Source organism: Saimiri boliviensis, chromosome 6, assembly GCF_048565385.1.
Source record: "Saimiri boliviensis isolate mSaiBol1 chromosome 6, mSaiBol1.pri, whole genome shotgun sequence".
NCBI classification, from domain to species: domain Eukaryota; kingdom Metazoa; phylum Chordata; class Mammalia; order Primates; family Cebidae; genus Saimiri; species Saimiri boliviensis.
This window is the reverse complement of record NC_133454.1, coordinates 122,802,291-122,829,843: the sequence shown is the minus strand read 5'-3', so window position 1 is coordinate 122,829,843 and position 27,553 is coordinate 122,802,291. Positions and strand designations below refer to the sequence as shown.

Below are 27,553 nucleotides of genomic sequence, written 5' to 3'. Positions count from 1 at the left end.
ATGGGCCTGAGCCCGGGAGCCGCTGGGGAGTACGCGCTCCGCCTCCCTAGGATTCCCCCACCCCGCCCCAAACCCGCTTGGCGAACCGCCAGTACCCGGCCCAAGGACCAGCAGCCTGCGTCCAGGCGTTCAGTTGTGACCCACTCAGGTCCGTTTTCCATTTTTTCTTTCCTTTTTCCTTTCTCCTTTTCTTTTCTCGACAGAGCCTCACACTGTTGCGTGATCTGGGCTCACTGCAACCTCCACCTCCCTAGTTCAAGCGATTCTCCTGCCTCATCCTCGTCCTATAAGCCTCCGGGGATTATAGGCGCCACCACGCCCAGCTAACTTTTGTATTTTTAGTAGAGACGGGGTTTCACCATCAGGCTCGTCTCGAACTCCTGACGTCAAGTGATTCTCCCACCTCGGCCTCCCAAAGTGCTGGGATTACAGGCGTGAGCCCCCACGCCCGGCCACCCTCAAAGCTCCTTAGACGCTTGGTGATTGTGTTGTCTGTTTGCCATCCTGAGTGAATATTTCAGCACGACCTCTTGTTATAAGCTAATCAAAACGGGCCGGGCAGCCGCTCCCTCCTTCCTGCTGTATCTCCTGCGAAGTGAGGCAGTGGCAGCGGCTCCCGAGGGCGGAGTTCAGACCGGCTCTAGCTCTGCAAAGGCTCCTCCCACCGGGCTTAGGACCGGCGCCCTTCTCCATCCTCTCCCCGATTCCGTCCCCAGGAATTCCAAAGTCTCTCTTTGGCGGAGGAACTGAACCCGCTGCAGCAACTAGTTCCACACCCCTCTCCATTCATCCCAGCATTTCCTGAGGCCTAACCAGGAGCCAGGCACGATGCTAGGCTAGAGCTCTGAGCCCACTCTCCCGTAGCGGTCAAGGTGCTTGCTCGAATTCTCCTTTCACAGGTCTAAATAGCATTCCCCCCCACCTCCCCCTTGAATTAGAAGAATCCGTGGGATCCGCAGCGTGGGCCCAGCTCCCAGCCAAGCAGCCTCCACCCGGCACGTTAGAACAGGGCGGAAGCATCCAGCAAGGGTAAGAAGATTGAGTGGAAGAAGTCTTTTGAAGAATTGACTTGGAATGCAGTTCTGTAAAACAAACCCAGACGTGGTTTTTGTGTGAACCAGCTTGCCCCAGTAAGGGGGAGGCTGGTGGGATCCTGGGTGATAACAGATTGTACTGGGCTTGGGACTTGCTGGCCACAGGCGTGCGTTGCAGCCGTTTCTAGCCATAAGGCCATTCTCTAGACCCCAGAGACACGAATGGCTTTTAGCAGGAGGCTTACAATATTGTTCTTGGTCTCACTAATCAATGAACGATAAGTTGGCCTTTGACAGATTTCTTGAATTCACTTTCCTTAGCAACATGATGGTTGCTGCTTTAAAAAATGTTGAGGGGCTGAAATTTTGGAGAGGAGCTATACTGAAAATGAGGGGTGTCCCACCTGCCCCATACACTAATTTTTTCTGGAGAAGAGTTTAAAGCCTGGGAAAAGGTAAAGAAAAAGCCGTTTCTGAGTTGCTGGTGTACCGGATGTTTACAGTGCTGTCTCTTTTCACCCTCTTGACACCTCTGTGAGACACATATTTTCATTTCTGTTTTAAAGATAATCAAGCTGAGGGTCAGACATTAGCTCAAGGTGGGACGGCAATCATAGGATTCAAACCTAGATCGTGTGGGCTCCAAGATATTTTATGCCACTATACTACCTTAATTTAATATGCTTGAAAGCATATTCTTGCCTTGCATTTCTATCCTCTCCTGTAACATTTTGTTTTCAGAGAGAAATATATACTGATTTCATTCATGTTACAGTGAGAAATATACTGATTTCATTCATGTTACACTGAGAAATATACTGATTTCATTCATGTTACAGTGAGAAATATACTGATTTCATTCATGTTACACTGAGAAATACACTGATTTCATTCATGTTACAGTGAGAAATACACTGATTTCATTCATGTTACAGTGAGAAATATACTGATTTCATTCATGTTACAGTGAGAAATATACTGATTTCATTCATGTTGCAGTTACAGTGTTGTGCCTTATCAAGTTTGCTTAGAGATCTGGAGCTAATTATTGGAAGAGACAGCTCTAGATTTCAAGGAGTTTGCCTCTGCACAGTAGGGCTGGGATGAGGAGGGAAGGGAGGAAGCCTCCTTGTATTTCATGATGAATTCCTACGTCCTGGTTCCTTAAAAAAAAACAAAACCGACAGCAACTATGTGCAAGTATCACTTTGATAAACATTAAAAAGAGATTATTAGCAAATTAAAAAGTAGAAACCCCCAAAACTACTTCTTGCTATCATTAATTAGCATTTAAACAATTGTCAGAAAACCAGCAAACAGCAGTTCTTTTGTATAAACGCTAATGGGTTCACAGAAACAAGCTTAGGGGGGAAATGTTCCCTAGAGTCTCGAAACCGAAAGGCATCTTAAAAATCACAAATCTGTAATACGTATTTTCCAATAATTATGAAATAGTAATATTTGTTAACCATATGATTGCAAAATCATTTAGAGAGAAGCCTGTACTTAGCTTGGAGACCACACCCAGCCAGAGAGCAGAGTGGAGCTCAATTCCCCAGCCTGAGAATGAAGGCACATTGATAAAGCAAGCAGCTGAGGTAGGTGTAACAAGAATTCTAAAAGTGACCCTCTTTAACTTCCTGGCAGCTTCTCTACGTATTGTATTTTACTTTGTTTCCAGGGGTCTCCAATCTTTTGGCTTCCCTGGGCCACATTGGAAGAAGAAATGTCTTGGGCCATACCTAAAATACACTAACACTGACGATAGCTGATGAGCTTAAAAAGAAAAACCCCCACACACAAAAACAAACTCATAATGTTTTAATAAAGCTTATGAATTGGTGTTGGGCCACATTCGGAGCTGTCCTGGGCTGCATGTGGCCTGTGGACTGTGGGTTGGACAAGCTTGGTTTACACGGTCTAATAAATATCCTGATTCGGGATGTTGGTTATGCTTTGTTTTAAGGCAGCTTTACCGAGGTATAATTGACATAGACTCCACATATCTAAAGTATATAACTTGATACATTTGGCATATGTATACACCTGTGAAGCATACGATTTGATACATTTTGATATCTAGGTATATCCTGTGAAATTTTCACCACAGTCAAGATAATGAATAATCTCTGTAACTTACAAAAGTTTCTTTGTGCCCCTTTCTTCCCACACCACTCCCATCCCCAGGCAACAACTGATATGCTTTTTGTCACCATAGATTGCTTTGCATTTTTAAGAGATTTATATGAAATCGTATTGTATGTGCACTTCTTTGTCTCCTTCATATAACTATTTGGAGTGACATCCATGTTGTTGCTTTTTATCAACAGTTCATTCCTTTTTATTACTGAGTAGTATTTCATTACATGGGTATATCACTCTTATCTGTTTGCCTGTTGATTGAGCATTTGAGTTGCTTCTAGTTTTCGACTATCACAAATCTGCTTTATATACATTTATATACAAGTCTCAGTGCAGACTGTATATTTTTTCCTCCTGGGTCAATATGTAGGAATGAAATGGCTAGGTCATGTGGTAGATGTATATTTAACTTACTGTTTTCCTTTAATTTTTTTTTTTCTTTGTTGGGGCTTTCCAAGCCTTCCATACAAATTTTAAAAGAGCTCTTAAATACTGTTTTCCACAGTGGTTGTATAATTTTACATTCCTACTAGCAGTGTGTAAGAGTTCCAGTTCATTTGCATTTGGCATGGTCAATCTTCTAGATTTTAGCGATTTTAATAGATGTGTAGATATCTCATTGTCGTTTTCATTTGCATTTTTCTAATGACTAATAATTTTGCACATCTTTTCATGTGTGTATTTGCCATCCTTATGCATAATCTTTGGTGAAGCGTTCAAATCTTTTGCCCATTTTTTCCTATTGGTTCGTATGTTTTGCGAGTTCTTCAGAGGTTCTGTATGCAAGTATGTCATTGGATACATACTCTGTAATATTTTCTCTTCATCCGTGGCTTGTCTTTTCAGAACAGGTTCTTAAATTTTGATGAAGTCCAATGTATCAGCTTTTCCATTTATGAAAAGGAAATGTAATGAAATGCTGTTGGTGCAGTTGTGAACTGTGCTGCTATAGATATGCATATGCATGTGTCTTTTTCATATAATGACTTCTTTTCCTCTGGTGAGACACCCAGTAGTGGGATTGCTGGATCAAATTGTTCTACTTTTAGTTCTTTAAGGAGTCTCCATAGTGTTTTCCATAGTGGTTGTACTAGTTCACATTCCCAGCAGCAGTGTAGTAGTGTTCCCTTTTCACTGCATCTATGCCAACACATATCATTTTTGATTTTTAAGTTATGGCTGTTCTTGCAGGAGTAAGGTGGTATTATTGTGTTGTGGTTTTGATTTGCATTACCCTGATAATTAGTGATGTTGAGCACTGTTTTCATATGTTTCTTGGCCATTTATATATCTTCTTTTGAGAATTGTCTGTTCATGTCCTTTGCCCACTTTTTGATAGGATCTTTTTTTTTTTTTTTCTTGCTAATGTGTGCAGATTCTGCATGTTAGTCCTTTGTTGGATGCATAGTTTGTGAATATTCTCTCCCACTCTGTGGGTTGTCTATTTACTCTGCTGATTGTTTCTTTTGCTGTGCAGAAGCTTTTTGGTTTAATTTGGTCTCATCTATTCATTTTTATTTACATTGCATTTGCTTTTGGGTTCTTGATCATGAACTCTTTGCTGAAGCCAATGTCTAGAAGGGTTTCTCTGATGTTATCTGCTAGAATTTTTATGGTTTCAGATCTTATATTTAAGTCTTTGATCCATCTTGAGTTGATTTTTGTAAAAGGTGAGAGTTGAGGATCCAGCTTCATTCTTCTACGTATGGCTTGCCAATTATCCCAGCATTATTTGTTGAATAGGATGTCCTTTCTACTTTATGTTTTTGTTTGCTTTGTTGAAGACAGTTGGCTGTAAGTATTTTTCTTTATTTCTGGGTTCCCTGTTCTGTTACATTGGTCTACATGCCTATTTTTATACCAGTACCGTTTTGGTAACTGTAGCCTTGCAGTACAGTTCAAAGTTAGGTAGTATCATGCCTCAAGATTTGTCCTTTTTGCTTAGTCTTGCTTTGGCTCTGTGGGCTCTTTTTTTGGTTCCGTATTAATTTTACCATTGTTTTTTTCTAGTTCTGTGAAGAGTGATGGTATTTTGATGGGAATTGCAATGAATTTGTAGATTGCTTTTGGCAGTATGGTTATTTTCGCAATATTGATTCTACCCATCCTTGAGCATGGGATGTGTTTCCGTTTGTCTGTGTCATTTGTAATTTCTTTCAGCAGCGTTTTATTTTCCTTGTAGAAACCTTTCATGTCTTTCGTTAGATATATTCCTAAGTGTTTTATTTTATTTTTTTTTATAGCTGTTGTAGAATGGGTTGAGTTCTTGATTTGATACTCAGCTTGGTCATTGTTGGTGTATGGCAGGGCTACTGATTTGTGTACAATAATTATGTATCCTGAAACTTTGCTAAATTCATTGACCAGTTCTAGGACTTTTTGGATTAGGCTTTAGGGTTTTCTAGGTATATGATCATATCAGCAAACAGCAACAGTTTGACTTCCTCTTTACTGATTTGGATGCCCTTTATTTCTTTCTCTTGTCTGATTGCTCTGGATAGGACTTCCAGTACTATATCAAATAAATGTGGTGCATCTGTGTCTTGTTCCAGTTATCAGGGGGAATGCTTTAAACTTTTCCCCATTCAGTATAATGTTGGCTGTGGGTTTGTTGTAGATAGCTTTTATTGCCTTGAGGTATGTCGCTTCTATGCTGATTTTGCTGAGGGTTTTAATCATAAAGGGATACTGGATCTTGCCAAATGCTATTTCTGTGTCTATTGAGATGATCATGTGATTTTTGTTTTCAGTTCTGTTTATGTGGTATATCACATTTATTGACTTGCATGTATTAAACCATCCCTGCATCCCTGGTATGAAAACCACTTGGTCATAGTGTATTATCTTTTTGATATACTGTTCGATTCAGTTAACCTAGTATTTTGTTGAGGATTTTTATATTAATGTTCATCAGGAATATTGGTCTGTAGTTTTCTTTTTTTGTTATGTCCTTTCCTGGTTTTGGTATTAGGGTGATGCTGTCTTCATATAAGAATTTAGGGAACAGTCCCCTTTCTCTGTCTTTTGGAATAGTTTCAGTAAGATTGATATCAATTCTTTGAATGCCTGATAGAATTCAGCTGTGAATCTGTCTGGTCCAGGACTTTTTGTTGTTGTTGGCCTTTAAAAAAATTACTGTTTCAATCTTGCTACTTGTTATCAGTCTGTTCAGAGTTTCTATTTCTTCCTGATTTAATCTAGGAGGGTTGTTGTATATTTCCAGGAATTTATCCATCTCCTCTAGATTTTCTAGTTTGTGTACGTGAATGATCTTTTGTATTTCTGTGGTATCAGTTGTAATATCGCCCATGTCTCTTCTGATTGAGTTTATTTGGATCTCTTATCTTTTCTTGGTTAATTTCGCTAATGGTCTATCAACTTTGTTTATCTTTTCAAAGAACCAGCTTTTTGTTTCACTTATCTTTTGTGCTTTTTTTTTTTTTTTGGTTTCAATTTCAATTAGGTCTGCTCTGATCTTATCATGGTTCTTTTCTTCTGCTGGTTTAGGTTTGATTTATTCTTGTTTTTCTGGTTTCTTGAGGTGTGACCTTAGATTTTTTTTTTTTTTTTAATGTAGGCATTTAATGCTACAAACTTTCCTCTTAGCACCATTTTTGCTGAGTCACTGAGCTTTTGGTAAGTTGTGTCACTGCTATTGTTCAGTTGAAGAATTTAAAAATTTTTGATTTAAAAATCTTGATTTCATTGTTGACCAAAGATCATTCAGGAGTAGATTACTTAGTTTCCAGGTATTTGTAAAGTTTTGAGAGTTCCTTTCAGAGTTAATTTCTAATTTCATTTCACTGTGGTCTGAGAGGGTACTTGATATCATTTCAATGTCTTTAAATTTATTGAGACTTCTTTTGTGGCCTATCAAATGGTCTGTCTTGGAGAATGTTCCATGTGCGGATGAAAAGAATGTATATTTTGCAGTTGTTGGGTGGAATGTTCTGTAAATATCTGTTAAGTTTATTTGTTCTAGGGCATAGTTTAAGTCCATTGTTTCTTTGTTGACATTCTGTCTTGATGACCTGTCTAGTGGTGTCAGTGGAGTATTCAAGTCCCTCATTATTATTGTGTTGTCATCTGTATCTCATTTCTTAGGTCTAGTAATAATTGTTTTATGAATTTGGGAGCTCTTGTGTTAGGTGCATATATATTTAGGATTGTGATATTTTCCTGTTGGACTGATCTTTTATCATTACATAATGTCCCTCTTTGTCTTTTTAAACTGTTGTTGCTTTAAGGGCTGTTTTGTCTTACATAAGAATAGCCACTCCTGCTCACTTTTGGTTTCCATTTTCTTGGAATATCTTTTCCACCCCTTTATGTTAAGTTTTTGTGAGTCTTTATGTGTTAGGTGAGTCTCTTAGAGACAGCAGATACTTGGTTGGTGGATTTTAATCCATTCTGCCATTCTGTATCCTTTAAGTGGAGCATTTAGGCCATTTACATTCAATATTAGTATTGAGATGTGGGGTGCTATTTTATACATTATGCTAGTTGTTGCCTGAATATCTTTTTTTAAATTGTGTTATTGTTTTATAGGCTGTGTGAGATTTAAGGAGGTTCTATTTTGGTGTATTTTGAAGTTTTTTTTCAAGATTTAGAACTTCTTTTAACGTTTCTTATAGTGCTGGCTTGGTCACAGTCAATTGTGTCAGCATTTGTTTGTCTGAAAAAGACTTTATTTTTCCATCACTTTTGAAGCTTAGTTTTGCTGGATACAGAATTCTTGACTGACCATTATTTTGCTTGAGAAGGCTAAAGATAGGACCCCAATCCCTTCTGTTCTGTAGGGTTTCTGCTGAGAAATCTGCTGTTAATCTGATAGGATTTTCTTTATAGGTTACCTGATGCTTTTGCCTCACAGCTCATAAGATTCTTTCCTTTGTCTTGATTTTAGATAATGTGATGATTATGTGCCTGGGTAATGATCTTTTTGTGATGAATTTCCCAGGTATTCTTTGAGTTTCTTGTATTTGGATGTCTAGATCTGTGGTAAGGCCAGGGAAGTTTTCCTCAATCATTCCCTCAAATGTGTTTTCCAAACTTTTAGATTCCTCTTCTTCCTCAGAAACACCAATAATTCTTAGTTTTGATCATTTAAGACAATCCCAAATTTCTAGGAGGCTTTGTTCGTATTTTTCATTATTGTTTTCTTTGTCTTTGTCAGATAGGAGGCCTTACAAAAGAGGGGTTTCTCTAAGTGAGTGCCAGTTTCTGGGAGAAGAGCCAGAGCTGGGTTGCCAGCCTGTGAAGATGTAAAGGGGGCTTTGAAATGGCAGTTTATTCCAAAGGGACAAACAAAATTCAGAAGGTTGATTATTATTATTATTTTTGAGACAGAGTCTTGCTCTGTCACCCAGAGTGCATTGGCACGATTTCAGCTCACTGCAACTTCCATCTCTTGGGTTCAAGAGATTCTCTTGCCTCAACTTCCAGAGTTGCTGGGATTACAGGCATGTGCCACCATGCCTTGCTAATTTTTGTATTTTTAGTAGAGAAGGGTTTTTGCCATGTTGGCCAGGCTGGTCTTGAATGCCTGACCTCAGGTGATCCACCTTTCTCAGCCTCCCACAGTGCTGGGATTAAGGCATGAGCCACCACACCAAGCCCAGAAGGTTGGTTATTAAGCTGTTCAAGGAGATATCAGAGAAAGGTAAAAACAAACTTAATTTTTAAAGACAATACAGGATATGGATGAAAAATGCTCCAGAAAAATAGATATTATAAAGAAAAAATAAGTGTAACTTATGGAGAGACACAAAATGCAATGGGAAATAGAGCTGAACAAGTATGAATAAAAGAAATAACTTCAGGGCTTGAAGACAAGGCTTTTAAATTAACCCAATCACACAAAGACAAACAGGGCAGCAAAATCTTCACCTGGAATTGAAGGTGGCAGCATCAGTTGGGATTGGAGGTAGCTCTTGAGCATGCACACAGCTTGACTGTGGCTCATGAACTTAGCAGAAATTCACGAAATGCTGGAGAGATGTTAAAGCAAAGGAAAAGGGAAAGACAGGATTGTAGAAAAGCCTCCAGTATAACCACAACCTTGGCTGCACCTTAGACTGACCTGAGGAGCCTTTAAAACTCTGGCACCCATGCTACACTCCAGATCAATCTAAACTTTTTAAAGCTCCACAGGTGATTTAAATTTGTAACCAAGGCTGGGAATCAATACTCAATATAATTGATTTACAGTGGGAGGAAATTTAACAAGAGAGTGGTTAACTGTTAAGTCTCTGAATCCCATTTAGTTTTGCATCTTACTACCCCATCCAGTGGCAATATTGCAGATGAGAGTGTTAGAGCAAAAGAAAATACTTAAAATTCCAAAATTCCCTCCTCTTTCCTTCTCCAATCCCCGAGCCTTCTGTTTTCTGTACCACAAAGATTGTTTGACATCTTTATTGAACAGAACTTCGGTTTTGTGAGCTTTCTTCTGGCTTAAACTAGCCTCACAATGAACTGGGCTATCCTCTTACTGTCATTTTTCCAGGAAACAACAACAAGGATTTGATTGATTGCTTGTCGGGAATGACCTAGCATGTTGAGTGGGAAGTAACTGGCTATTTGATTGGTGGGGAAGTGTGTCCAAGCTGGAAGGATGGTGAAGAACAGACTGCGTGTTCTTAGAACAGACGTGACTGTCCAGCTGGCTTGGCAGACTCTGAGAGCCCTGCCCTCCACTAGATCTGTGGATGGTAGGTGAAAGTCATTGGTTAAGACTCTCAGCTATTGGGATCTGTGCTCAGGTAGAATAAATTGGAATCAGAGTTACGCTTGAATCAAGGGTAACATAACTTGTCAATTGGCTTTCCCTCTGGACTGACTCAGCAAAACCTGTCCCATAATCTTACTGTTACTGCCATTCCTTTTACTCTGATCAATGCCAGAAGTAATAGCCTGAGTTGGACTGAGTTGAGCTCTGTCACCTGTTCTGCACATCTTGTTCATCTTTTGTTCTTCCTGACTAGTGTCGGGACTTAGATGGTCCTTAGGTTACTGTAACAGTGAGGATGGGCCTATGGGCTTTCCTGTGTCACGTGTGTGTGATAGCAGAAGTGGCCTCAGCTTAGCACATATATTCATATAAAGAAATTAGGCTAAAAATCTTCTCTTCCTCTCTCATTTACCTGTGTCTGAAAGGAAAAAGTAATTAGAAAATCTATGAATCAAAAATCTGTATATACCTAAATTACAATGAAAGGTAATTTAACTGTTTACCTGCATCTGCACATGCAAATGTTGAACCTGAGTTGATTTTTAAAGAATAAGCAGCAAAATATTTAAACTTCAGACTTTCTTACAAACGTTTTAAAACATTGTTCTCTGATCCCTTTGCCATTGATCAAGACAGAGTCATCTGCTTAAAGCAATAGATTCCTGTTGATATCTGAATCACAAAGAGAATACTATTTGCTATTCCTACTTTTTATTCTTCTTCCAAAGATGAGAAAGATCTCTCCTCCACTCTTTCCTTTCTTCACTTACTCTCTTGGCTGCTCCTAGCCCTCCTCCTCCTGCTCCTCTGTATCCATCTACGTCACTCACATACTGTCCTCCCAACTCTTAGCTCTCAACCTCTTCTGTATACTACCAGCTTCCGGGTTGTAGGGAGGGGTATATCCATATTGCTTTCCCTGGGCTTATGGCAAAAGAAAATGAAGTCCAATTTTAAGTCTCCTGTGATATCATTGTGCTTTCTGGGTGAGAAGCCTGGTTTGGGGAGCCCTCTAGTGGATATGCAGCTGCCATTACATTTTCCCTTTCAGGCGGAAGAAGAGAGTTGGTTTGTTGGCAGGAGCAAAGGGGTGGTTCTGGTCCTACCTCTCCCATAGACTTGCTGTGGGAATTTAGACAAAACACTTCCTCTCCCTTGGCCTCGGTTCCTTCCATGAAATATAGTAGTGTATACTGTTGGCTTTGTGCCCACAAAAACTCATCCCTGTAAGTGGACAGGACTTGTGGAATGGCTGAGTACAGATCTCTGCAAATCCTCTTTCCCCAACACAATTACAAAGCTAGACAAAATCACCAAAGACAGTCATTTAAAGACAGGAAATTTGACCAAAGGCATACAACAAACTGAGAAGGGTTAATTTAAGAAAGTCTACTGGTTCTCAGAATATCAGAAAGAACAGTGGGAATCTGTAGTGTTTTAGCATTGCCCCTTTACCTCCAGCTCTGTGATTGTGGTAAGGAAGTTCTATCCAGGTGGCGGGGCTTGTGGGAGGATTGGCAGTATCAGCAGAGAGAGACTGACTTTATTTTCATGCCCAGGGATGTTGAAAACAACAGTTATCTCAGTGACAAACAATCATGGAAGACCACAATTGCAGCTAGCTTGATGTTGCAGTACCGGTTAGGTCAAGTAGTAGGCCAACGGGCCAGCCAAATATTTGACGTGGAAATCCAGGTAATCATACAACTAAAGAGGGTCTTGAAAAGTTGCCACATGTATCTGGTGGTCTGGAAGTTATGCAAAAGGCTGTATATACATTCAAGAGAGACTGGAGACTCATAAAAATCTGGAATTTTGAATGAATTCTCCAAGTCACATAGAGATCCACTGACAAAAGGTGAAGCCTTCCTGGCATAAGGTGTGGCTCAACCTCTGGCCAGTTGCTGGCTGACCATTAAGCTATGCTGATCTAGGAAGTCAGGCTTAAAAATAAAAACAAGGAAAAAAAAAAAAAACAAAAAAAAACCTCTAAGCTGACATCTCAGTGGTTACATGCTGTGAGAGAAACAGACATCACAGAATCAGTTCCAGGCGGGTCAATAAACAAAGAACAAACAAGCAAACAGTAACAACCGTCAGCCTTGGTTGGGTGGGGAAGGAGATCAGAACCCAGAGTTGCTGCAATATGTTACCTAGAATATCCAGTTTTTCAACAACAAATTATGAGACATGCAAAGAAACAGGAAGGAGTGACCCATACACACACAAACGGTAACTAGAGACTCTTTCCTAGTGGGCTTACATGTTGAATGTAGCAAAAACTGCTAAACAGCTATTACGAGTATATTTAAATAAGTAAATAAAATCAAGTTTAAAGACTTAAAGGAAAGTGAAATGACAACGACTTATCAAATATAGAATACTAATAAGAAGGTAAAAATGATAAGCACCAAATGAAAATCCTGGGGTTGAAAAATACAATGGCCAAAATAAAAAAAATTTACTAGAGTGATTCAATAGCAAATTTGAGTGACCAAAAAGAAAAAAGAGTCAGCATACTCGAAGATGGATCAACAGTGACTATCTAATATGAAGAATAGGAGGAAAAAGAATAAAGAAAAATGAACAGAGCCTCAGAGGCCAAGGATACACCACTGAGCAAACCAACAAATGTGTAATCGGAGTCCCAGAAAGAGAGAAGATAAAAAGGCAGAACACATACCTGTATAAAAGATAACTGAATATTTTCTAAATTTGATGTAAAACATTTATCTATGCACCCAAGAAGCTCCGTGAATACCTAGACATATCATTCAAACAGATGAAAGCCAAACACAAAGAGAGAATCTTGAAAACAGCAAGAGAAAAAAGGCTTGTTGTATACAAGAGAAGCACAATAAAAAACAATAGTCAACTTTTCATCAGAAGCAACAGAGGCCAGAAGGCAGTGGGATGACATATTAGAAGGGCTGAAAGAAAAAAACCTATCAACCGAGAATTTTATATCCAGTAATGTAACTTGTAAAAATGAAGATGAAATAAAGATAGTCCCAGATGAATGAAGACAGATAGACTTTGTGGCTGGCAGACTTGCCTTAAAAGAAATAGCAAAGAAAATTCTTCAGGTGGAAAGAAAGTCACAACAGATAGTATTTTAAGCCACATGAAATACAAAGTACCAGTAAAGATAATTACATAGGTGATTTTATAGGAAAATATAAATATATATTTTATCATTTATGCTAACCAATTTGAAAGGCAATTCAATAAAATTAGTTATAAATCCTATTCTTGGTCTTATAGCATGCAAATATATAGTAAATAGTAATATTACAAAGGAGAGGGACTGAAATGAAGCTATATTAGATCCCTAATATGACACCAGACAGTAAGTACCTTAATCAACAGGAAGAAATGGAGAGTACTAGAAATGGTAAAAGTGTGGTTAATATAAATGACTATAAGTATATTTTTTCTTTTTTCTCTCAACTAATTTAAAAAAGTTTGTATAAAGCAATATTTGCAACACTGTCTTGGATGTAGTTAGATATACTACATCCATGTATGTTATAAATGACATCCATATATTATCTAACAATAGCATAAAGGAAGGGAGAAGGAATGGAGCTAATTTTAAGCAAAGTTTTCATATTTTATAGGAATTAAGTTAGTATTAATCTGAAGTAGATAGCAATATGTCAAGATGCATATTATAATCCCTAGAGCAACCACAAAGAAGGCAATTAAAAATGTTTTAACAGAGGAATTAAAATGATCATTAGAAAATATGTCTTTGATACAAAAAAGATGGCAACAGAGGAACAAAAAAGACATGTGGGGTACAGAATATTGACAGCAAAATTATAGACATAAACCCAACTTTATTAATAGTAACATTAAATGTGAATGAACTAAACACACCAAAAAAGGCAGAAATCGTATGACTTGATAGTACAAGATCCAGTTACATGTCATCCACAAGAGACACATTTTAGGTCCAAAGTCACAAATAGGTTAATGTAAACAGTAGTTATAACAGGAGTGGTTGTACTAATATCAGGAAAAACTAGACTTTAAGAAGAGAAATATTATCAGCAAAAAAAGGATCATTTTATGATGACAAAAAGGTTAATTCATCAGGAAGATACAACAATTATAAACATATACATACCCAACAAAATAATCCCGAAAAGTATGAAGCAAAAACTGATAGAATTAGAGGAATAAACTGGGAATTCAGAAATAATAGTTGGGAGACTTCACTACCCCACTCTCAGTAATGGATAGAAAAACTAGACAGAAAATCAGTGAGCAGATAGAAGATAAGAGCAACAGTATTAGCTAACTTGATCTAACTGACATTTATAAAACATTTCATTCAGCAACAGAATACATATTCTTCTCTAGCACGCATGAATGTTTTCCAGGACAGACCATCTCCTAGGCCATAAAGCAAGTTTCAGTAAATCTGAAGGGATTGAAATCCTGCAAAATATTTTATTTCATCACATGAAATTAAATTAGAAATTAATAACAGTGATATTTTGGGAAATTCACAAGTATTTGGAAATTAAACAACATACATCTAAATAACCCACAGTCAAAAAAGGAACAAGGAAGTTAGAAAAGATTTTGAGCTGAGTAAAAACGAAAACAGAACATATCAAATTTTGTGAGATGCTCTGAAGGGCTTAGAGGAAAATTTATAGCTGCAAATGCCCATATTAGAAAGGAAAAAGTATCTCAAATCAATAATCTAAGCTCCTACCTTAAGAAACTAGGGAAACAGGCCGGGCGCGGTGGCTCAAGCCTGTAATCCCAGCACTTTGGGAGGCCGAGGCGGGTGGATCACGAGGTCAAGAGATCGAGACCATCCTGGTCAACATGGTGAAACCCCGTCTCTACTAAAAATACAAAAAAATTACCTGGGCATGGTGGCGCGTGCCTGTAATCCCAGCTACTAGGGAGGCTGAGGCAGGAGAATTGCCTGAACCCAGGAGGTGGAGGTTGCGGTGAGCCGAGATTGTGCCATTGCACTCCAGCCTGGGTAACAAAAGTGAAACCCCGTCTCAAAAAAAAAAAAAAAAAGAAAAGAAAAGAAAAAAGAAACTAGGGAAACAGAGCAAACTAAAACCAAAACAAACAGAAGGAAGAAAATGATAACTATTGGAGCAGAAATCAATGAAATAGAAAACAGAAATCAATATAGAAAATGAACGAAGCCAAAATATAGTATTTCAGAAAGATAAAATTGAGAAACTTTTAGCTACACTAGCCAAGTTAAAAAAAAAAAAAAAAAAAAAAAAAGAGTGTATTCAAGTTGCCAAAATTGGGAATGTAAGAGAGGGCTCACTGTCAATCTTATAGACATAAAAGGGAATACTGTGAAGAACTTTATGCAAACAAATCAGACAGCTAAGATGAGTTGGGTAAGTTCCTAGAAAGACACAAATTACAAAACTGGCTCAATAAAAACTAGAAAATCTAAATTGAATTAGTAAATACAAATCTTTTTACAAAGAAAAGCTCATGCCCAGATGGCTTTGCTTGAGAATTCTACCATGCCTTTAAAGAAGAAAAATTACCAATCTTTCACAAACTCTTTCTGAAAATAGAGGAAGAAATGCTTCCCAACTCATTCTGTGAGGCCAGTATTACCTTGATACCTAAGCCAAGATATCTAAAAAAAAAACCATAAAAAGAAAATAAGACTATTATCTCTTATTAAATACATGTAAAAATCCTCAGAATAATGTCAGCAAACTGAATCCAGCATGTATATGGAAAGGATTATATACAATGACTTAGATTTATGCCAGAAATACAAGTTTGATGTAACTCCCCCAAATCAATTAATGTAACATACCAAGGCTGAGTCTGATGGTGTGTGCCTATTATCCCTTTGGGAGGTGGAGGCAGGCAGATCACTTGAGGTCAGGGGTTTCAGACCAGCTTGGACAAAAGGGTGAAACAAACCAAAAAAATTAGCCAGGAGTGGTAGTGCATGGCTGTAGTCCCAGCTACTCGGGAGGCTGAGGCATGAGAATGGCTTGAACCCAGGAGGTGGAGGTTTCAGTGAGCCATGATCACACCACTGTACTCCAGCAAAGGCGACAGTGAGACTTCCTCTAAAAAAAAATGTAATACAGAAATATATCATGTTAATAAAGGACAAAAATCGTATGATCTTCTCAATACCTCTGGAAAAAGCATTTGTCAAAATCTGCTATTGATGATAAAAAAAATTATCTGAAACTCAATCAAAGGGAGTTTCCTCAACCTGAAAAAGGGCACCTATAAAAAAATCTGTAACTAACATATTTAATGATAAGAGACCAGATCTAGCAACGCAATGATGGCCACTCTCATCACATTTATTCAATGTATGTAGGAAATCCTAAGTTTGGTTCTAAACCATCACAATAAAATGAATATTGCAAGAAAGTGAGTCACACACATTTTTTGGTTTCCCAGTGCATGTAAAAGTTATGTTTATATTATGCTGCAGCCTATTAAGTTTGCAATAGCATTACATGTAAAAAAGTACATGCTTTAAGTAAAAATACTTCATTGCTAAAAAATACTGACAAAGTGAACACATGCTGTTGGAAAAATAGCACCAATTGATTTATCAGATGCGCAGTTGTCACAAACCTTCAATCTGTAAAAAATAAAATATCTGTGAAGCACAATAAAGCAAAGCACAATAAAATGAGAAATGCCTGTACTTACAAAACTATCAGAATTTTTTTCTTTGACACAGAGTCTTGCTCTGTGACCCATGCTGGAGTGCAGTGGTGCAGTAGCACAACTGCAGCTCACTTCCACCTCTGCCTCCCAGCTTCAAGTGATTCTTGTGCCTCAGTGTCCCAAGTAACTGGTACTGCAGGCATGTGCCACCACTCCTGGCTTTTTTTTTTTTTTTTTTTTTTTTTTTTTTTTTTGGTATTTTTAGTAGAGATGAAGTTTCACCATGTTGCTCAGGCTGGTCTTGAATCCCTTGCCTTGAGTTATCTGCCTGCCTTGGCCTCCCAAAGTTCGGGGGTTACAGGAATGAGCCACCATGCCTGGGCCACAAAACCATTAGAATTAATAACAATGTTTAGTAAATTTGCAGGATACAAGGTTCATGTGGAAGAATCAATGGAATTTCTAGTGTTACAAGTGAACTATCTGAAATGAAATTAAGAAAGTAATTCCATTCATCATAGCATAAAAATACTTAGGAATAACTTTAACAAAAATGTTACACTACAAAACATTGGTAAGAAAGATTGAAGAAGATTTAAGTACAGGAAAAAAGTTCCATGTTTGTGGGTTGCAAAATATCTGCAATCTTAAGGTGGCATCTTCACAAAATTGATCTACGGATGAAACGCAATCACTCTCAAAATATGTTTTTTGATATCCATAGATGAAGTGATCCTAAAATTTATACAGAGTAGCCAAAGTAATATTGAAAAATAAAAATGTTGGTTAAGCAAAGAAATGTGGAATGCTATGCAGCCATAAATAGGAATGCTATCATGTCCTTTGCAGGGACAGGGATGGAGCTGGAAGCCATTATCCTCAGCAAACTAACACAGGGGCAGAAAACCAAACACCACATGTTCTTATAAGTGTTGCCTCTGTATAATGGAGTAACTGACACATGCTGCAGCATGCGTGAATCTCAATAGCATCGTGCTGCTTATGTAAATTCAACTTGCTCTATCTAATGTCTGTGTGTGTAGATGTAGGAATATTTACTTAACTGGTCCTTATTGATGGTTGTTTGTTTTTTTTTCTTTAACTTTTATTTTAAGTTCTAGGGTACATGTGCAGAATGTGCAGGTTTGTTGCATAGGTAAATGTGTGCTATGGTGGTTTGTGCACAGATCAACCCATCACCTTGGTATTAAGCCCAGCATCCATTCGCTATTGCTCCTGATGCTTTCCCTCCCCCAACCCTCCATCCCCGACAGGCCTCGGTGTGTGTTGTTCCCCCTCCCATGTATCCATCTGTTCTCATCATTCAGCTCTCACTTGTAAGTGAGGACATGTGGCATTTGGTTTTCTGTTCCTGTGTTAGTTTGCTTCCAGCTCTATCCGTGTCCCTGCAAAGGACATGATTTCCTTTTTATGGCTGCATAGCATTCCATATTTTCTTTATTCAGCCTATTAATAGTTTTAAAAACAGTTTTGTTTAAAAAATTAAGTTCACCTGTAATCTTAAGACAGAATTTCAAAATACACTGCATTTTATTACATAAAAGCACAATTGGTAAAATGACTTACTACTAAAATTAAAAATGTTTTCCTCTCACTATCATGTAGAAGAATATTACTCTGAACACCCACCTCTTGCTTCACTCAAATAAAGTTATAGGTCAACTACAAAGAGTATCTCCACTTAGATTTTCATTGTGTACTTTTTTTTTTTTTTTTGAGATGGAGCAGGCTGGGTGCAATGGTGCAATCTTGGCTCACTGCAACCTCTGCCTGCTTAGTTCAAGCAATTCTCCTGCCTCAGCCTCCTGAGTAGCTGGGACTACAGGCATGCACCACCATGCCCGGCTAATTTTTTTTGTATTTTTAGTAGAGATAGGATTTCACCATTACATTTCGATGCCCTTACTTTTCCATGGAAAAGATCATAAATAATGCTCACCTAATGAAAAAGAATCTCTCATAGATCTGATGCAACAATAATGGATCACATGCTTTCACATAAACAATAAGAATGAAGGAACAGCTTGAAGTAATTTGAGAGTTAAATTACATTTGCTTTCAAAAAACTATAATTTTTTCAAGGGAAAACAAATACTTTGTAATAATAACTCTTCAAAAAAGTCTTTTGGTTATATACAAATAAATTATCTGACAGTTTTAGCTTTGAATTATTTTCTGTACTCAACACTCTGATTTAGTGTAATATATGAAGTGTCAGTACCTTAGTTCTTACTGTGAATCCTCTCATGTTTATATAGATAATGTTTGATTGAATATTTTTTCACATTTGCCGCATCTGCAAATGTGAGTTCTTTTAGTATGAACTCTCCGGTGTCCATGCAGTGGCACGATCTCGGCTCATTGCAACCTCCACCTCCTGGGTTCAAGCGATTCTCCTGCCTCAGCCTCCCACTAGCTGGGATTACAGGTGCCTGCCACCACACCCAGCTAATTTTTTTGAATTTTTGGTTGAGATGGGTTTCACCATGTTGGCCAGGCTGCTCTAGAACACCTGATCTCAAATGATTTGCCTGCCTTGGCTTTCCAAAGTGCTGGGATTACAGGCATGAGCCACTGTGCCTGGCCCAAGATTGAGGTTTTTGTTTTTGTTTTTGTTTTTGTTTTTGAGACAGAGTTTCACTCTTATTACCCAGGCTGGAGTGCAATGGCACAGTCTCGGCTCACCGCAACCTCCGCCTCCTGGGTTCAGGCAATTCTCCTGCCTCAGCCTCCTGAGTAGCTGGGATTACAGGCACGCGCCACCATGCCCAGCTAATGTTTTGTATTTTTAGTAGAGACGGGGTTTCACCATGTTGACCAGGATGGTCTCGATCTCTTGACCTCGTGATCCACCCGCCTCGGCGTCCCAAAGTGCTGGGATTACAGGCTTGAGCCACTGCACCCAGCCCCAAGATGGAGTTTTTAAATAAATGTGTTTCCACATTCATTACATTTGTAGGGTTTCTTTCCAACATAAATTCTCTGATGTTCAACAAGGTTTGAGTAGCTGCTTTGGTATTTTCCTCTAGTATAAAATGTGTGCAATAAGGTTTGTAATACAAGTAATGGTACTACAATCCCCTTTATAGTTGCAATGTTTTTCTTCAGAATAAATACTTTTATTCACTTTAAAGGCTTATATTTTCTGAAGGTTTTTTTTTTTTTTACAGTAATTAGATTTATAATGCTTTAAGTATGAACTTTCTGATTTTGAGTAAGATTTGAGCAGATAGCAATGGCTTTTCCCTGTTATTTATATTTGTACAATTTTTCTAAAGTATAAATGCTTTCCTGTGCAATGAAGTGTGAACATTAATTAAAAGTTTTGCCACATTATTTGTAAGTGTAGGCGTTTTCTCTAGTATGAATGATCTTACATACAGTAAGGTGTGACAACCATTTAAAGGCTTTCCCACCTTCTTCACATTTCTAGGGTTTCTCACCAGCATAATTTCTTTTATCTTTAGAATCTTTAGCAAAGTATGAGGTGTGGTTAAAAGCTTTTTCACATTTTTCAATTTTGTAGAGTTTCTTCAGTATGAATTATCTTATGTTTGAGGACCTTTTAAATGCTTTGGCATATTCAATCATAGAGTTTCTCTCCAGTATGAATCTCTTATAAGGGTTGAAGACTGGTTAAAAACTTTACCGCATTCTTTGCATTTGTAGGATTTTTCTCCAGTATGAATTATCTTATGTTTTGTGAGGCTTGAGATGCACTTAAAAGCCTTTGTCATATCCTTCACATTTGTAGGGTTTCTCTCCAGTATGAATTCTTATGTTCATTAAGGTTTGAGGATCAGTTAAAGGCCTTGCTACATTCTTTGCATGTGTAGGGATTCTCTCCAGTGTGAATTATGTTAATAAGGGCTGAGGACAGGTTAAAGGCTTTGCCACATTTTTCACATCTGTAGGAATTCTGTCTCGTATGACTTCTCTGACGTTGAGTTAGGTGTGAAAGCATGTGAAATAATTTGCCACATTCTTTTTGTTTGTTTGAGATGGAGTCTTGCTCTGTTGCCCGGGTTGGAGTGCAATGGCACAATCTCAGCTCACTGCAACCTCTGCCTTCTGGGTTCAAGCGATTCTCTTGCCTCAGCCTCCCAAGTAGCTGGAACTACACGTGTGTGCCACCAAGCCTGGCTAATTTTTTTGTATTTTTAGTAGAGAACGGGGTTTCACCATGCTGGTCATGCTGCTCTCAAACTCCTGACATCAGATGATCCACCCACCTCAGCCTCCCAAAGTGCTAGGATTATAGGCGTGAGCCACCACACCTGGCCCATTTGCCACATTCTTTATATTTGATAGGTTTCTCTCCAGTATGTCATGTCTTATGTATTTGAATTTGAAATTTTACTGAAGGCTTTCACACATGTATTACATTAAAATACTTTGTTCTGAGTAGTTGACAAGTTAATGACATTAAGTCCATTATGGCCTCCTTTGCACACTTTATACTCACCCCTCACACTTTTACAGTCTTTCCTTAATTGTAAATTCTCATGTTCACATTTTCTGTATCTTTTTAATATCACTTTTGGGAAGGAATCTTTTATACCCTGTCCTGGCCAAAGTCCTGGGTGGAATGAGAGCACCTAACTGGGTGTTTCACTACCATCTTGTGCCTCTTCCTATTCCAGGGCTCTTTTCTTTGCTCCAGAGAGGTGATCAGGTCTAGCTTAGAGACAGAAATACCATTTCTAGGCTTCCAGGGGGTCCTGACATCTTAGCTATGGATTTCCAGAAACCTGCAGGTCACAGGGCCACAGAAGCTGGGCGTCTAGGAGAAGAGAACACAGCAGCGAAGGTGAGACCTGGAGCTCTGGCCAAATAGTTTTTAAAAAGATGGATGCTCATCATATTTACAACTCTCTGCCTACCTTTTCATGTATATTCTCATTCTCTCTCTACCTGTCTCACACACACACACACACACACGCACGCACACACACACACACACACACGATAACAAACAAGTTTGCAATTGCTGGGCAAGCAGGACTGAAGTGGCTATTAGCAACTGGTGGTGTGGGTGTGCAGAGCATGGGGGTCCCCTCTGGGCTTCAGGTGGGCCATGTGGGGGCCTTGCTGAGGGAATCAGGCTGCCAGCAGGGGCAGGGGGTCTTGAGGATCCTGGGTCTGAGGCAGAACTCTACTAGATGTCCACACACCCACACTGCTGACCACCATCCTGCCCTCCCTCACCAGAAACTTCAGGAGAGCCCCTTTCTCTTGCAATGTCCTTCCAGCACCCTCTACTGAGAAGGTTTAACATCTTACTTGCTTTAGGGAAGAAATGCTTAAAGAAGTGTAATCATTTATCACAGGGTATATCTTGGAGGGTACATTCAGAGCTGAGAGGCAGTACACCAATAACCGGCACAGGCATCCTTGGTGGCTTCAGTAATGTGACTGGTGGTAGGAGAGAGGGAAAGTTCTTCGGTCCTCGGTGTGAAGAGAAATTTCTTTAGCTTGGGTTTCTGCGAAGTGATGAACCACACTGAGGGGATCTTTAGGCTGAGCTGTACCTGATCCTAAAACAAGGTGTCTGGAGTTCCCTGGGCATGTGCCATAAATCTTTTACTTTTCCATTGTAGGGAAAACCAAGACCCAGACCTGGAGACCTGATTGAGATTTTTCGAATTGGCTATGAGCACTGGGCCATCTATGTAGAAGATGACTGCGTGGTCCATCTGGCTCCCCCGAGTAAGAGTGAATACTCTATTGAAATACTGATACTGAAGTTAGCCAAGTAAACGGAAGCACAGTTAATTACTGGGCTCCTCAGTCATTGCCATTCTTTAGCAATGGGACCCCTTGAAGCATGACTGGACCTTTGTTTACTGTGTGATACAGTTTGGTCTCTGTTCACCAAAACCCACTAAGTGTCCAGCCCCAAGAGTGACACAAGTGTAAAGAGTGTGGCCCAAGTTCCCTGACCTCCTAGAGGGGCCTTTGTTTAAAAACACACATTTTAGAACTTGAGCCCCATTTTGTATTGACAGCAGTTAAGCATCTGTCCTCCTTTTTCTGAGGATTCCCCAAGGAGAACACAGATGCTTACCTGTTCTGATTGCCATTTGTTTTCTACAGTCCTTGAACCCTGCCTGTGGCTTCTTGATCACCTTTGGCACCTTTGTCCTCACCTTGCCCTCCCTGCTGTTCCACACGCTCCGTGCTGTCTCACTCTAAATATAGATACAGCCCGCCTCTCATTTCTCACAGCTGTCGTAACATATGGCTGAGATCAAATTTGCGTTAATGAAATCTTAGTGGAGATTGGATGGGGCGGAGGTGATGAGAGTAGAGGAAGATTACAGCAGAATGAGGAACAACTTAAAATTGGGTATCTAGAACCACTGTTCACAATGGTCGTCTCAGGAGATGGGGCCTGGTGAGGCTTGGGGGGTTGGGAGAGGAAGGGGTAGGGGGACCCTGTTGAATACGCATGAATGCCCTTTGAATGCTATCTCCCGTGCAGGTATTGCCAGTTCAAAGTTGAATTACAGAAGGGCACTGTCCCAAAGGCCTTTGGCCCCAGCTTGTTCTCAGCTGTCACCCCTGTGTTCTGTCCCCCTCCTTTGGCCCAGTCTCTCACCATGCCGGAGGTCCTCAGGGAGCAGAGTCCCTTTCTCATCTCCTCTCTTCTCTGCCCCCTCTACCCGTACCCTTCCCACTTCTTGTGTCAGAACCTCCTCAGAGAACATGGAAATCCATTGCTTCTTTCCAGACTAAGTCCAGGAGTTTCCCTCTTGTACAACCACAGAGATACTTATCAGTTACATCTTCCCCCGCCCCATCTTGCTCTCTCTGAAAAGGAATCCTGCCATTTCTGCTCCCGAATGCTGAATTATCTACTGCCAGCTTTTATAAAATCAGCAGATTTTCTTCACATTTGTAAGAAAAGATCGTGGAACATTTCTTGTCCTTGGACAACTTATAAAGGGGATGGTGTACACATCTGCATATCCACGTGGTTGTAGCAGAAAAACAGTGCTGGCTTTAAATGACCACCCATCTGGCCTTGGGCAGGTTCCTGACCCTCTTTGAGTCTCTGTCTCCTCTAAGGGCTGCATACGATAATGAAGCAGCGAACATTTCTCAAAGCTGTGGAATCCTGTTTTTAAACATACCCTTGATGAGAATCCCCGTATTTGAGTAGAGGCAGCAGTCAAGTGGCTGTAGGCGGAAGCTGGTGGGAGCAGGTGCCATTCAGAGCCCTACTTGGCTTGGTTCCCCTGTGCTCCTGTGGCAGCCCCAGGGGGAGGCGTGCCATGGAACCACCGTAATCGTGTATGTGATCACCCTTTACCCAGGGGCTGGCACTTACATAGACGGTGCTCTTTACATGTTTGTGAAGATTACTGAACCGTGCTTAGGAAACAAGACTCACATCCTAGGACTTAGGCAGGTGCGTGCAACACAGTTTGGGGCCACACGGTAAGGTGCTCCAAGAGTTTAGTGAGAGAGACTCCCGTGGAGGATGAGAGCAGGAAGCGCAGCGCAGGGCAAAGGGCTTCTCAGGAAAGCTGATTCTCTGCGGTTCTTTGGCTCCAGCCCCCCCATTTCTGCCACCCTTTTATTGATGGTGCCAGTGAGACCCCAGGGGAAGCAGCTTCCTCAGAGCCTTAGACTGTGCTCCGCTCCGCTACTCCTTGAACTTCCCAATTTTTGTCTTTGGTCTCCAGGTGAGGAGTTCGAGGTGGGTAGCATTACTTCCATCTTTAGCAATCGGGCAGTGGTGAAATACAGTCGTCTGGCGGACGTGCTGCACGGCTGCTCCTGGAAGGTCAATAACAAGCTCGATGGGACGTACCTGCCGCTGCCAGTGGACGAAATCATCCAGCGTACAAAAAAGATGGTCAACAAGATCGTGCAGTACAGCCTGATCGAAGGCAACTGCGAGCACTTTGTCAATGGCCTCAGATACGGCGTACCCCGGAGCCAGCAGGTGTGATCCCGTTTGCTCTGATGATGGCTTCTTCCGGAGCTTTCTGGGGTTTGTCATTTCATTAGTGATCAGAATGGTAATCAGTGCCTTCATCATGTTATTCATTGTACTAGTAAGGCTTTCTATTTCTGCAGGACTTTATGGGTCGGGGGTATTTTTACCTTTATTAACCCAGGGAGGAGTAGAAAAGGCACTGGGCTAATAGTAAGCCCACTGGTTGGAGCCCCAGCTCAATTATTAACTAGAGAAGTCTCCTTGGTCAATTCACTATATTTCTGAAAGCTTTTCTTTCTTTCTGCTTTTTTCTCTTTCTTTGAAGACAGGGTCTCACTCTGTCACCTAGGCTGAAGTGTAGTGGCATAATCAGCAGCCACAACCTCCTGGGCTCAAGCAATCCTCCTGCCTCAGCCTCCTGAATAGCTGGGACTTCAAGCATGTATCACCACACCCAACTAATTTTAAAATATTTTTGTAGAGAGATGGTTTTGCTATGTTGCCCAGGCTGACCTTGAACTCCTGGGCTCAAGTGATCCTCCCATTTCAGCCTCCAAAAGTGCTAGGATTACAGGTGTGAGCCACTGTGCCTGGCCAAAGACCATTTCTTCCTTAACAAAGCAGGGATAAGCAGAAGCAGATACTCTGTTGCCAAAGATGCAAACTAGTACCCTGTGGGCCACACCTTGGATACACACCCACACACACATTTTTTGTTTTAATTACTTGCCAGTATTTAAACATATAGAAATTTTATGTAAAAAGGTGTAGCTTCTCAGCTTTTCTTTCTCTCTCTCTCTTTTTTATTGTGACGGAGTCTTGCTCTGTCGCCCAGGCTGGAGTACAGTGGCGTGATCTTGGCTCGCTGCAAACTCCCCCTCCTGGGTTCAAGCGATTCTCCTGCCTCAGTCTCCCAAGTAGCTGGGATTACAGGTGTGTGCCATCACTCCTGGCTAATTTTTGTATTTTTTAGTAGAGATGGGGTTTCACCATGTTGGCCAGGCTGGTCTTGAACGCCTGACCTCAGGTGATCCATCCGCCTCAGCCTCCCAAAGTGCTAGATTACAGGTGTGAGCCACCACACCCGGCTCTCAGCTTCTCTTTGACTGACAATTGATGAGGCCACTGGGCCGTTGTTCCTACCTGCTGACACTCTGGAGAGACATGCTGTGGCTTTGCAGGGCATACGGGGCAAGCAGGTGTGTCACCCACCTGCCTCACTCCCATTACCTCCCTGGCTTGTACTGCATTTGGCTCTGTCACTTCCTGCCATATAGAGCAGTAATAAATTACATGTGGCACAGGGCATGTAGAAGAACTTTGAATCCTAAATAAGTGTACAAATTTGGGCTGTTCACGTTAATACGTGATCCTTACTAAAACCCCACGAGATGAGCAGAGAAAGTATTACCCCCTTTGAAAAGATGAAAAACATAAGGATTAAAAGAGGAACATAACTGTTCTATTTTTTCCCTATGTTTCTTCTGTTGTCTAAGCAGAGTGGGCTCACATCCCAGTGTTGGCCTCTGCTGTTGCCAGCCCAGCCCCCTTGGGCGTGAGCAGCCTCCCTGCTGTGTCCCTCACTTCTGCACCTTCCTCCTCTGTGCTCTGCGTCCTCTCCAGCCTGCAGTCCATTCTTTTTTTTTTTTTTTGAGACGGACTCTCACTCTGTTACCCAGGTTGGAGTGCAGTGGCGCCATCTCAGCTCACTGCTGCAACCTCCACCTCCTGGGTTCAGGTGATTTTCCTGCCTTAGCCTCCCAAGTAGCTGGGACTACATGTGCGTGTCACCATGCTCAGCTAATTTTTTTTTTTTTTTTTTGTATTTTTAGTAGAGATGGGATTTCACTGTGTTGGCCATGCTGGTCTCAAACTCCTGACCTCGTGATCTGCCTGTCTCAGCCTCCCAAAGTGCTGGGGTTACAGGCGTGAGCCACCACGCCCGGCCTGCACTCTATTCTTGCGAGGCTTTGCTCTAGTGTCAGGGGCTCAGTGGGCCCTGATGTGAGAAATCTCCCACCGCCACGACCATTTGTACATGAAAACCCCAAGGACTGAAGGCATTACAAGAAGCCCTCTGAAGAAGCCTGGGCCCAGGAGTCATGAGGCCCAAGAACCCAAGAGCTAAGTTTGGACAGGAATTCACTGTATGGCTCTGTCCAAGTGAGTTCTGCTCCCTGGCTCTGGGATCCCCTGTTTGTGGAATGAGGGCCTCAGAGGCTATGGCACTGTGAGATCCTTTGCCTCTGAGCCCCACACCGGAGGCAGACGCTGAGCCAAATGGCACACAGGGAGGAAGGGGTTGTCTGTCTCCAACAATCCTGGCTTTTCTTGGTCTCTTGTCACTCTAGGAGTTTTGAAAATGTAGGATAGCCCGGACTGTTCTTCTCTTAGGAATAGACTCCAGGCAGTCTGGTTGCCGAAGGGGAATGGTGGGGAGGAGGCAGGGGAGGGTGTCAGCCTAGGATTGGCGCTGATTGTCCTGTGAACTGATGTGCTTTGTAGGTAGAGCACGCCCTGATGGAAGGAGCGAAGGCTGCAGGAGCCGTTATCTCAGCCGTGGTGGGTAGCATGAAGCCCAAAGCAATAACTGCCTGAAGGTGATGAAAACTCCGACTCGAGCAAGAGCTACCGACACACACAAAAAGAACACGCCTCCTTGCCTCACCTTCTCACAATGGCTCCGATTATGAAAATTGTGAACTTCTGGAAGAATCCAGAATGTATCCAATTGCCCTTCCAGAAATACATCCAATATATACGATCATAGACCTGCAGACTCTCGGGATGGGAAGGACCTGGTATCTGTGTATCTCTTATGCGCCAGATACTGCACTAGGCATTTCGTATATGGATCTAATTTTACTCTTTTTGTAGGACAGGGCCTTGGTTGTTTCTTAGGCTGACCTTGGTCTCTGATGCTTGAATGCCATCAGAAACATCCCAGAAACCTCTGCTTGAATATTTCCAGTAACAAAGAAGTCTTTTTCCAGAAGTTCTTTTTATTAAACTAAAATGCCTCTA

The 27,553-nt window shown here is 40.7% G+C and overlaps 1 protein-coding gene across 3 annotated transcripts; it reads left to right on the top strand.

The window, feature by feature from the left end:
- On the top strand, positions 1–27,553 carry PLAAT5 (phospholipase A and acyltransferase 5). 3 transcript variants are annotated; one of them, XM_039470945.2, is made up of 6 exons: positions 1–148; positions 939–1,029; positions 2,527–2,632; positions 22,182–22,290; positions 24,273–24,535; positions 27,035–27,553. In XM_039470945.2, exons 1-6 carry the CDS (start codon positions 1–3, stop codon positions 27,125–27,127), a joined length of 810 nt encoding a protein of 269 aa, XP_039326879.2. In that variant the 3' UTR covers positions 27,128–27,553. The 3 variants fall into 3 exon arrangements, with proteins under 3 accessions (XP_039326879.2, XP_074256401.1, XP_074256400.1); XM_074400300.1 differs by having other exon boundaries at positions 900–1,029; positions 24,273–24,485; XM_074400299.1 differs by having other exon boundaries at positions 900–1,029.

Excerpts from the sequence above, each read along its gene's own strand:
- PLAAT5 (XM_074400299.1), top strand. The coding sequence starts at position 1 with ATGGGCCTGAGCCCGGGAGCCGCTGGGGAGTACGCGCTCCGCCTCCCT. Across the intron at positions 1,030-2,526 it reads GGCGGAAGCATCCAGCAAGG|AGAGAAGCCTGTACTTAGCT; the intron begins GTAAGAAGATTG and ends AAAATCATTTAG. Across the intron at positions 24,536-27,034 it reads GCGTACCCCGGAGCCAGCAG|GTAGAGCACGCCCTGATGGA; the intron begins GTGTGATCCCGT and ends TGTGCTTTGTAG.